At 38.6% G+C, this 12,666-nt stretch overlaps 1 protein-coding gene across 6 annotated transcripts in view; it reads left to right on the top strand.

Annotated features, from left to right (window-relative positions):
* FREM1 (FRAS1 related extracellular matrix 1) overlaps positions 1 to 12,666 on the top strand; it is a 171,100-nt gene that overhangs the window by 28,241 nt on the left and 130,193 nt on the right. For 5 of the 6 annotated variants that reach the window (XM_043487094.1, XM_043487093.1, XM_043487096.1 and 2 more), the window contains exons 3-5: positions 3,773 to 3,867; positions 6,558 to 6,859; positions 8,207 to 8,403. In XM_043487094.1, coding sequence (XP_043343029.1) covers positions 3,773 to 3,867; positions 6,558 to 6,859; positions 8,207 to 8,403 — 594 coding nt within the window. Of the gene's footprint in view, positions 1 to 3,772; positions 3,868 to 5,448; positions 5,567 to 6,557; positions 6,860 to 8,206; positions 8,404 to 12,666 lie in introns of those variants that run through there. The other variant, XM_043487095.1, reaches the window with a different exon arrangement.

The following is a 12,666-nucleotide window of genomic DNA, read 5'->3' as shown; positions in this document are numbered from 1 at the left end:
CAGATGGGCATCTAAACAGTGTTAGTTTGTGCTAATGGCCCCAGGTCACACTTGTATTCCCAAGTGTGTAGTGATTGCAATATCTCCCCACTTTCTTCCAACATGTAACTTCTGCTGGAAGGTGTGTTTGATTGACGTCTATAAGTTAGGGGAAAGGTAGAGGCCTGGGATGGCTCACGCCTCAAGCCCTGATGCACTAAATGTGATAGTAGCATCAGTGGAGCCCTCACTACAGGCACTGGGGTCAAAAGTAAAACCTTGGGGTTTTGGGGAGCAGCAAAATAGAACCCTAATCCTACATGACTGGAGTCCTTGATAGAGTGGGGACTCAGGGCTGTATGGAAAAAAGTGGATGCCTTATAAAGACTGAATTTGATAATGCTTCCAATCAATATATCAAAAAAAATTGTTCAACATTTATTTAGAAGTAAAGTTGACTATTTTGTGAGGGAAGAAGAGAGGGAAAATTCCCCCTGTAGTGCAGAGATATTAAACTCTGGCCTCAAGCATGCAAAAACAACACCCTCTTATTCCCCAGATTCTCCCTCCTTGGAAAGCATTTTGGGGAGAATCTACTGTGACTTAAACCTCTGGGGATATCCTGTCCCTCTCTCCATTACGAATAGCCTATGACTTCTAAACACATACAGCACTTTCTATGAGAATAATGAAAATGTCATCATTTTTAGTGATACTTTAATGGTCCTCATCACTTGGCCAGTTCTGAGGCCCTGGAGAGCAAAAAGGGATCCCTGTGACCAGATGTAAGCAGAACACTTATTTGGTCACAAGAATCAAGGATTGTAGGAGATCTCTAAGTCACCTCCTTTTCAAACTTTCTCTGATCTTAGGGCAAAAATCTATTACTAGAAAGATGATGTGGAACAAAAACAATGTACCTGTCTGGTTTAGGAAAGTCAGCATTGTAAGTCAAAGGGACATGGCTCCAAACATCCACAGAGGGTCCCCTAGTGTGCTGTGGTTCATTAAAGGATCATGCTTCAGTGTATGCATAGCCAGAGGTACCTCTGACATCTCAAATGAATTTTTCTCATCTAAGAATCCACCTGCCAATGTAAAATTCAAGACTCAAGAGATGTATATTTGATCCTTGAATCAGGAAGATTCCCTGGAGTAGGAAATGGCAACCCACTCCAGTATTCTTAACTTGGAAAATTCCATGGACAGAGGAGCCTATTGGGCCACAGTCCATGGGGTCACAAAGACTCAGACACGATTGAACATGCACACATGAAGTAAATATATTTATTTTCTTAAAATGTGGAGTTTCATTACCTTCTGGACAAATATTGGAGCTTTGTACTACCAAGAAATCTGTATATCCGGAAAAACTTTGTTTCTCAGATCACCAGGTGATCTTCCTATTTTCTTATTGTGATAATTTCAACAAAACCAAGATTCCTAAGTGAAAAGTGCTTTTTTGAGGAATATGTGCCTGTTTTTAATACAGGCAGATGCAGTTCTCCCTAGGGATTTATGTCTTTTGGAGTTTTTGAAATTAAGCATAACCATGTGCATGCATGCACGCAAGTGCACGCACACACAAACACACAGTGTAAGCATTACTCTTCAATAGAGCTTACTAGGAAGGTGAAAGCAAGCTTATGTGAGCCCATTCCTAGTGAGATGACTGTATTAACAACACCCTGCTGTGTAATGAACAATTTCATGTGATTTGCACAGAAAATGTTTTGTTTAACATCTGTTCAATTAGTGTTTTCATTTCATTACTGAAGTTTGTGTTAGGACCAACAGGTTCATTTTCCTATTGGATATTTGGAAACGGATGCGCTTGGCGCACACCAGTACCTTCTGTCTAGAGAACCCTCTTGACATAGTCAATTAGAGAAGGTCGATGGCGATATGTTTTCCTCATGTTTTAGGACAAGACTTACCTCCACACAGTATTGCTCACACCTGTCCCAAAGCAAGAAATTTCCTGGGTGGAAAAGCACCACGGTTTAGAGCTGAGCTTGCTCTTCTGAATAGGAAATACAGCGGTAAGAAAATATCTCTCGTTTGAACCAGTTTACTGTCATTAAAGTGAGTAATGAGTTAGGAATGTGTGACCATTTAATTATAAATTGTAATTGAAAAGCAGTTGGAGTGGAAAAAAACAAAGCTAGACAGTAATTAGAAAAGGATTTAGCTCTCCTTTGTTTTGCTTAGTAAATTTATGGACAATTATGGTTGTCGCCTTTTATGAAAGGAAAACATATTACAAAACATAAAACAGATGTTTCTTTTAACAAAGCAGATTGTCTCTTTATTACCATGACTATTTGTCAATGATATGGGGAAGGTCTTTCCTTTATCTCCTTCCTTGTTGTCAATTAAAAAGAGGAAGCGAAGATGTGTGTAGAACAGGAATACAAATAAATGATCTCCTCTTCTACAGACGTCTTTGCTCCCTCTTTCTGACAGTAAGGAAGGAGATAAAGAAGAGACCTTCTGACTAGAGTAGAGTCAGAAAGGATTATGTTTTTGGTAAATGTGTGAGGCTGTACTTAGGTACAGGCTAAGAAGCATGAATTCAGCAGTGATGACATGTAAATACCTCGAGAGTATTTCTTAGTACTCTACCAGGTCAGATTGTACAGAATGGTATGACTGGAAGAGAAAATTTTTTTAAAAAATATGACCCCAGAATATAACAATTAGAAATTTCCTTAATAGTTCTGAGTTAGGTGGTACAGTTAATTATAATTCTGCTTGAAGAGAGAAAATTGCCTTGATGTTGCTGTTTGTCTCATAAGTCATTTCTGTTATTACATGACTATTAAACACAGTCTTTTGCAAATAACTGAGAAACTACTGTGGGTCTTGTTTGTCTTTGATCAAACACAATAGTGTCCATATTAAGCAGCTTCATCTTTAAATATAAAAACACTATTTGGAAAGGAAAGCAATAAAAGGAGAAGAAAAAATACACACAGAGCTAATATAGCATGTTGGTATGTGGGGTAAGACATGTCTTTTCCTGTGTACATACAGGTATACCTCCTTAATTGCTGTAAACCCCTGAAAGGTGTTGGTAAATAATGTTTTGAAAAATGGGACCATATTTTAAATATAATATAAAAAGATAATTATTTAGAGATCATCACTGTTTAATTTATCTGCTTCATCTGCTTGGACTTTCATAATTTAGACATTCTCAAAACAGGCAACAGCTGTATAAGCAGGATGGTCATGGACATGGCGGAGAAGGCAATGGCACCCCACTCCAGTGCTCTTGCCTAGAAAATCCCGTGGACGGAGGAGCCTGGTAGGCTGCAGGCCATGGGGTTGCTAAGAGTCGGGCATGACTGAGCGACTTCACTTTCACTTTTCACTTTCATGCGTTGGAGAAGGAAATGGCAACCCACTCCAGTCTTCTTGCCTGGAGAACCCCAGGGACGGGGGAGCCTGGTGGGCTACCGTCTATGGGGTTGCACAGGGTCGGACATGACTGAAGTGACTTAGCAGCAGCAGCAGCAGCATGGACATGGGGCTGGGTAGAGGTGCTGGTGGTTAAAACACACACATACAGGGAATTCTTGGGTGGTCTAGTGGTTAGGACTCCACTTCCACTGCTAGGGGTAGAGGTTCTATCCCTGTTCAGGGAATTAAGATCCTACACAACTAAACATACATACGCATACATAATGCTAAGAGAACATAATTTCTCCAGGCCGTACTTATCTGCTGGAAAAACTAAAAAGTGTACCAATGATTTTCACATATGTGTCCCTTTCTTCTCATGAACTAGGTCTTTGACTGCCATTTCCTTCCCAATGAAGTAAAATATACTCATAACGGTTGCCCAATTCTCGATGAAGACACAGTGAAGCTTAGACTTTACAGGTAAGTGGCACAGGAGCGTTCTTCATTCTTTGTCAGATAACCATTCTGTGTGATTCTGTTTCTTTGGTTAAGTATTGCTATGGTGGGAGTTACTAGATTTCAAACAAGTAAGTAATTAGTAGTAGGAACTGGAGACCTGAATGGATGAGGCAAGAATTGTAGCAACCTTTCAGTTACTTTTATTTATATCCTCTTCCTTGGGGCTTTTCTATGGCAAATTATTAGCTTTCTCCTGTTTCCCTTTATAGTTCTTGTACAGGTATCTCTGGTCATTCAACTCTCCATTTATGATTAAAAATGGAGGTTACAATCTACAAATTTTTAATGAGAATTAGGAAGAAAATATATTCCAAAAGTGAATGAAATTCTTCATTTTGATTATCAACTGCTTAGTTTTAAGAAGGGCAATATCTTCTATTTTTAAACATATTATATTTTAAAAAGGTTTAAAATGATCAATTATGCAGTTGGACAAAGTGACATTATGACCCAGCAGTTCTACTCCTAGATACACATATGTACAAGAGAAATTAAAACGCATATTCACACAAAAATTTACACAAATGTTCACTGCAGCATTTTTTGTACATGTCAAAAAGTTGAAATAATCAGTCTGATGAATGAGTAAACAAGATGTGGTATATTTATACAATGGAATATTATTCAGCCACAAAAGGGATGAAGTACTGTTACATGCTATAGCACAGCTGAGCCTTGAAAATATGCTAAATGAAAGAAGTCAGACATAAAAGGTTACACATTGTTTAATTTCATTTATATGATATGTCCAGAAAAGGCAAATTCAGAAAGGCAGAAAGTAGATTGCAGTTGCCAGCTTTTGGGGGTGGGGTGAAGGGGGAGTGACTGCTCATGGGTGTAGATTTTTATGGGGGGAGGTGATAAAAGTGTTTGGAATTAGAGAGCAGGATGGTTGCATAGCCTTCTGAAAATACTAGAAACACTGAGTTGTAAACTTTAAAAAGGTATATTTTAGGATTATGTGAATTATATCTAAATAAAAAGTTAATTGAAAAATTAAGCTCATGGTTATGTTATTGCTCACTTCATAGAAGCAACTGAAAATTCAGTGTAGGTGGAGTAGGCCTTATATAGTTTTTTACTTGGTTTTTGTCACTTTTAAGAGTATTTGACTAAAATACAGCAGCATGAGTTTCCCATAAGTACCAGAGGAATACTAGTCTGGAGTTTTGTAGCAGACAGTGAATTATCCTGATCACCTATTATAGGTCAGGCTTGTGCTAGGTAGGCTTAGGAAACAAAAGCAAGAGGATAAATGGACTGGTTTTCATGGCCTGATGCAAAAGATGGCTAGATAATTGTGATGCAGAATGACAAGCCAGAAGAGAGGCATGAAGCAAATGCCGTGCTCAGAAAATGAGATGGCACCCAAGGATTCCTTGAACTAGGCAATCAGCATACAGGGCTGTTTGATCTTCCTAAGACTTTAAAGGTAACAAACTAATTGGCTTCAGAAAGCTTGCTGATGAATTCTGGCTGTTCCCATTTCTTTGAGTTTCTAAAGGATGAGGCGGGTGGAGCAACACCCTTGAAGTGCAGAGTTAGAGGACCTGTCAATCTTCTTGGTCTTGAGGATTTAAAGTCGAACATTCAGAGGAGGTGGAGGCAGAAAAGCAGACAGCATGTTTTTTACACTCTTACCTCATCTCTGGCCCTTTTGGTAAGCTACTTGACCTTTCTAAGTCTCAGTTTCCTCATCTGTAAAATGGAGTCAACAACACTGCCATAGATTCCTGTGAAGACTGAATGATAAACTCTTTGTAAGGAGTCTAGCATGTGCTTGGGCCATTATAAAGCACATCAATGGAGAATCTATTATTGATGCACGACCATCACTTTAATTTTCTCCCTTCAATAAAGAATGACAGCCCATCAGTTTGCTGTATGATTCAGGGAACTCCAAGCAGGACTCTGTAACAACCTAGAGGGGTGAGATGGGGATGAGGTGGGAGGGATGTTCAAGAGGGAAGGGATCTAGGTATACCTATGGCTGATTCGTGTTGATGTTTGGCAGAAACTAACACAGTACTGTAAAGCAATTATCCTTCAATTAAAAATAAATAAATTTAATTAAAAAAAGAATGACAATCCATCCCTATTAGGTTCTGCAAATATCCAGAGAACGTAGTTCCTAAGCGAATGAAGGGATTGGAGGTTACAGTCACTGATCACCCTTTACATGCCACCCACTGAGCTGAGCTTCCCCAGCTAGACTGCAAATAACTCCTCTTGTGGCATTTGTGAAAAGTGAAACGGGCATGATGCTTCAGAAACCCCTCATCCCTTCACTCCTGAATTAAAAGTCAGTGCATAAACTAGATATGCAGGATACTCTTAAATTGCACACATGCTCGAGATGAGACTCTGAGCTCAGAGCAGTCATTAAATACCCGTATTGATGATAGATTTGAGAGAAGGTATTAAAAGGAGGGTCATTGGAAAGGGAAGTATCATAAAAAGGAGTTGACACCAATTTAAGGAGCAGGGAAAAGGATGGGGAGGTGGGGTGTAGAGTATAAAGTAAAATCCAAGCTCTACCTGATACACAGATTGTGTGAAAGGCAATCTTTAAGCTTCAAGTCAACTTAGTGCACAAGTATCAGAAGAACCTGCTCACCGATAATGTTGCCTTTGCTCTGTTCTGCCCTCAGGTTTACTGAGACAGACACCTTCACGGAAACCTTTATCCTGCGGGTCTACCTCCTGGAACCAGACTGTAACATCATCCGCATGAGTGATAATGCACTGGAGGTGTCTGAGTTCTATGGCCTGTCCCGAGTCATTGATAAGAACCTGCTCAGATTTGATTACGAGAGGATGGCCAGCCTGGAATGCACAGTCAGACTGGACCCTGTGGGAACTCAGCTGCCAGCCCACGGCCAGCTGGTTCTGGTGGAGCCCCAGCTGGAGGAACCTCGTGGAGATCAGCCACATAGTTTCTTTCCTGAGTCTCGTATGATATGTTTTAATACTTATCTGGATGTTACTAAATCTGCCAGATCTTAAATGGTCATCTTCCACCGTGACAAAGAGTTTTACTTAATAGAATTTGTAGCTGGTTGAAAATGTAGGTTAGTGGCTAAGAGTGCAGACTTTGGAAACAGAAAAACTTGGGCTTGAAAACTGCCTCTGCTATTTATTTCCTGTGTGATGTTAGGTCAGTTTCTTAACCTAAGTCTCTGAAAAAAGGGCAAGGATAGTGGCTGTTTCATAGGGTTGTATAAAGGTGACAGTGAATGAGATCACACACACACAAAGCAATTAGCACAGTGTCTGGCTCCTAGCAAGTGCTCAGTAACTGTCAGCTCTTATTATTAATAGTAAGTAGCAATAGCAGTGATAGCTAGAGTAACTGGGGAATTTATTAGGTGTTATTAGACTTGAAGCAGGTTTGGGGTAAAGCTGGTAGGCAGGAGATATGGTTTAAATCAGGAAGAGTTGATGGATAATGTTCCTCTTGTTATTCATTTAGTTATCACATTTTGGGCACCTCCTAGACACATAGTAGTGTTGTAGGCACTGTGGAAAGACCAGGAAATATAAGGGAAAATCATGGTTGTAGTCATACTGGAATTTGGACAGTAAGTTATGACTAAAGACATGTTTGCACATATGTCATCTCATTTAGTCTTCGCAGCCTTCTGGGTAAGAATAGAATACCCAGTTTTTACATCAGGGAAGTGTGCAAAAGGCCACTAACATAAGTGGCCTGTGCATATCATAGACGTGCAAGAGTGAAAAATACAGTTGGCAGAGACAAAAAGGCTATGTACTGGAGAGATGACTGCAGTTTTTAGTGGAGGAGATTAGGTTGGTTCAAGTGGTCAATGAATATTTGAAGAAAGCTTTAGTAAAAAGACTAAGTGGACCTGGAAAATATGCAGAATTCAGATGTGTTTAAGTGGGGGTTGAATTTCAGTGAATAGAATATTCTAGCAGAGATTGCATGGTGGGGTTATAGAACTGGATGCTGTAAATACAGACAAGAGCAGGATTGTAGAAGGCCTACAGTGAGCCTATTCGTCAGAGACGGTCCACCACCAGAAAATGCATTTTATTTTTTCTCTCAAGCACTTTTGGTGGGTAAGGACCTTGTTAGAGAATCGGTTGATTGTTTTTACAGTAAGGAAATGGCAGATTTTCAGAATAATGACCACCCACTCAGTGAACGATTGGCGGGTACACATGAGTGTTCTTTGGTCAATGAGAGGGAATAAGTGTCCGTGGGAGGGAGGGTAGGTTTTTAAAGATAATCACTAAGGTACAAGTGCCTCTCTTAATTCCCTGCTATACATTCTAGAATTGGGAACAGAGCTGAAGTGTCCAGGGGGCAGGTGTACCCTGGGACTGAAGAAAGTCGGAAGTCTCAAAGCGAGCTGTGAGGAGTTCCTGCTGATGGGGCTTCGATACCAGCACCTGAGTTCCCCTTCTCCCAACATTGATTACATCTCCATCCAACTGGACCTCACAGATAGCAGGAGTGAAATCACATACAAGGTAGAGTCTATGGGCTTACGTGTCTGGGTCCCCAGCTAGGAGCTGGTTCCCTGGGGGCACTTGTGTTGGCTCCTGTGTCAGTGAGGGTTCCTGTATGCTTGTGGGTGGACCAGCCTAATGACTCACTGTAACTGCAGGCTTGTACTGCCAGTGAGTGCTTAAAACAGGATTGATTTTGCACATAATATCCATGTATAATTTCCCTTTTCCGGCAATCTTGTAGCTCTACCATTGCAACTTAGAAAGGACCAGAATCAGGTTACGTGCTAACCTTTCTCTCCCTTGCCCTTCACTATTCTTCAACTTCTCATTTTTGCTTTTGTAACTCCTACTCTTTGATGCTTCATTTACCCCTTTATTAGACCCTCTGTTGGAAGAAATCAAAGGGTCCACACACCCATTCAGCAAGGCCATAGGAAACTGGGAGAGAGGGGGTCCTCATCTCACTGCTAGGGCTATAGCAGGGCCACCTCCATCTGCCAGTCTCTTTTAAATTCTCCTTCTCTTTCTTCCTCTTGATTTCTTCTTATTGAAACATGACAGAAAGTGAAGTCAATCTAAATGAAAGATTGGCATGCTTCTCTACTAACTCATGTACTCTGTAATGTGTTTATTTGGGAAGCTGGAGTGACTATGAACCTGCTGAAACAGTTCAGATTTTGTGCTCATTTAAGATGATAAGAGATGACATTTGTGAAAGACCTCCATCTTTCAGTCTCACTTCTTGGTACCATTTCTCCTAAGAGACCCAGTTGAATGTTGAACATTATTACCACAGGAGTTAATAAAACAAAGAATGATAAAGAAATGATTAAACAGGCTTGTAGTATTTTATAATTGAGAACTGGAAAAATTGTGAGGTGGTCTGGTCAATTTGATCCGGTAAATCACTTGGGGAACTTTGAAAGAAGAGATTTAAGTCTGACATTAATAGTGAGCCTGCCCTTGGGCCTGGGTTGCCTGGGTTCAAATGTTTACTTAACTAACTGTGTGATTTTGTACTTTATGCCTCATTTTTAAGATCTTGCAATGGACATAGTAGTATTTCTTATTGAGAGGATTTAATGAGGTGATGCTTACAAAGCTTGGCACAAAGCTGAACACATAGTAAGCTCTACACATATTTTTTGCTAGTGAAAAAACTGATGTTTTTGGAAACAATTGGTTTAGAGCAAGCCCCTTATTTTATACTGGGGCCACAAAAACTGCATATCTTGACCATACATGCATGGCTGAATCAAGACTAAATTCTCAGTCTCCTAACGATTAGTACATGCTTTCTGTTTGTTTTGACATGAAACATCTTTGACTTTTAATGCTTTCTTATCTCCATAAAAAACAAAATTTAGAGACATTTTTCTTCCTAATTGATTTTTCTTCTTTTTCCTCGTATATTGATATAGGGCTTTCTTTGTTGATATTTTCAGATTAATTTTATTAGCAGTTTCCTCTCTCAAATGACCTTCCTGTATTATTTAGAATTAACTTATACCATAGTCAGTTTGGCATGTCATAAACAGATTCTTTTATGGTTATAGTAATATGCTCAATGGCAGAGGCTATTTTTTAAAAAAAAAAGCACAGAAAGAAAAAATAAGAAAATGGAACTAGGGTATTTCTAATATTTATATGTATATAAATGTATGTGTATATATACGCATACTTACACACAGACACACAGAGGTGGAGACATGCATGCCAGAGTCAGTTTATGGAATTGAATTTATATTATATTTGAAGTTTTGAATTTTGTTATTTTATCATTTTTATGCTGGTATAATCCATCCTCATCAAGAGACTAACTTATTATTCACCCATAGTTTCTTATAGATTTAAAAATATTTTCTTGTTTATGTTTGCCTTTTTAATCTGCCTGAAATAAATTTTATCTTATTGTAAAACAGCAGAACAGTTTTTTTCCAAGTAGTCAAAATTTTCAACACTATTTGGTGAATAATAAACCTGTTTGCCATTGATTTTTTGATTGTTCTGTTGTATAGAAAGACATTATATGTCTGTTTCAAGGCTAGTTCTCTTATTCTTTAGATTTGCCCACTTATTCTTGTGCCAGTACCTTACTATTCCAAAATAAAAGGTCTAAAATGGACTTTAATATTTTATAGGCAAGTTTCTCCTCATGGTCCTCTTCAAAATTTTCTTATCTATTCTTAGTTCTAGACAAATAATTAATATTTATGTTAGTTTTTTTTAAGCGCCTAATTATTTTTTATCAGGATTGGATTAAAATTTCAAATTATTTTGAGAAAAATTGGAATATTGGAACATTTACCATATTGAGTCATCTTTTCCAGGCAAAGGTTATTCACTTCATTGAGGCAAATCATCTTTGATATGTTTCTCTTAAGTTTGCAGTTTTCTTCATGTCACTTGCAGACACTTACTAAGTCCAATCCTAGGCAGTTTGTTTTCATGAAATTATTCTGACTAGTCTTCTTTTCCTCCACTATTTCTTCTTGTTGGTTAGTGATGATAAACAGGAAAGCTATTTCTTGGTCTAATTTTCTTTTGTCTGGCTTCTTTCTTGAATTCAATTATTCTAAAATATTTTCAATTCTATAGGTTTTTAAAGGCTGTACTAATTACATCTTCCACCGATGATAATAATTTTTCCTTTCTTTTTCAGTAATTATTCCTCTTTTTTCTGCTGTATTCCCCACTAGTTTGGTCAGAATAACATTAAATACAGTGATGCTTATCAGAATCATTGTCTTGTACATTTTATCACTATTAACTGCACACACTGTCCTTTTTAGTTCTTCTTGCCTTGAATTCATCTCTCTTTGAAATTCTTACAGTCACATCTGCAGACTTTTTTGGGTCATCCTTTTACGTTTAACCTTTGTATATAATTTTAAGTGCCTCTCCAGTGAGGCAGATATAATTGGATATTTAATTTCAGAATATTTGTTTTAAACAAGAGAATATGGAAAATATTTCTATAATAATGGATATCTGTTTTTTTTCCTATCATCTTGTTTTATGTTTTCTTGCTAATTAATAAAATCATCTTGCACTCTAGGTTATATTTTATTTGCCTTTGTCTTTATTTATTTAATATCCCACTTTAAAATTTAGTTCTAAATTGAAAAAATTCTTTAACCTTTATTTTTAACATATTAAGTAAAAAATACAGTGAAGTCTTTTGCTTCCTTCATATATGTTATGAGGTCTGATCCTATTTATCCTTTCTCACTGCAATTACCCACCACCAGGCTTGGTTAACATAATCTGCAACTTTAATTCTAGCATATCATCTTTATACCTTATGATACTTATTTCATCTTTTATTTCAAGTATACTCTTTTGAAATTTGTATCCATTTTGTTAGTGTTTCAAGTAATATTTGTTCAGGCTTAACCTCTAGGTTTAATACTTCTTATTGTTCGGCACCAATCCTTTTATACTATGATTTCCTCATTCTTGTTTAAGTATAAATCTTCAAATGCTTTTCAGTGGCACATTAGGACTACACAGTCTAAACTCAGCATTATCACTCTTTTGTTTTTATAAACCACAGTGTGGGAGGGAGAGGAGTTGTCACCTTCTGTTTCTCTTGCTTTTCTCTCTTTCTCTGAGCCTTGCTAGCAAGTTTCTGAAATTCCAGGCTGAGGAGTGGGTGATTTTGGAGGAATGTTGGAGAGAGAGGTCTTATTTGACCAGGCATCGATGGAATATGGCTTTGTGCTCTCTGCTTTGGGTGGATGTTTCAAGCTTCTTAATCTCGGGGCAGTTTCATTGTTCTCCTGGAGATTCCCCTCTGCAAAGGCCTCTCATCTTTTCTAGTCAATTGCAGTTCCTCCCAGTGCTTCTAGGATATGACCTCCACCTCCAGCTTCTTTCTGCGGAGATTTTTGTCTTCTCACAGATGCACCTACAGGTCAGGAACCCAGATGACCCTAGACCAGCCCTCTGTCCCACTTGCTCCGTATCTGAGAGCACTCACATATTCCTTCCTGCTGCAAACAAGGCCTAGAGACTGATCCCAGCACAGATACCATATTTCTTCTGCCTCTGGCCATGTAGCCTTCTCAGGGATGAGCCCAGCATCAATCCCCTCTGTGCTCCACTGGTAAAAGACACATTTAAGGCTGGTGTGTTAGAAGCTGACACCTGAAACGAGGGATGCAGCATTCCCCCCCTCCCCTCCTCTTCACAGAGGGCGTACAGTGTGAGGCATCAAGGCGGTGACTCAGCCCAACACAGAGCAACTTCTGTCGGTAAAGAAATCTCTTTCTCTTACTT

Source organism: Cervus canadensis, chromosome 14 (assembly GCF_019320065.1).
Source record: "Cervus canadensis isolate Bull #8, Minnesota chromosome 14, ASM1932006v1, whole genome shotgun sequence".
Lineage (NCBI taxonomy): Eukaryota > Metazoa > Chordata > Mammalia > Artiodactyla > Cervidae > Cervus > Cervus canadensis.
Note: the sequence above shows the minus strand (reverse complement) of the source record. Positions and strands in the feature narration are given on the sequence as shown.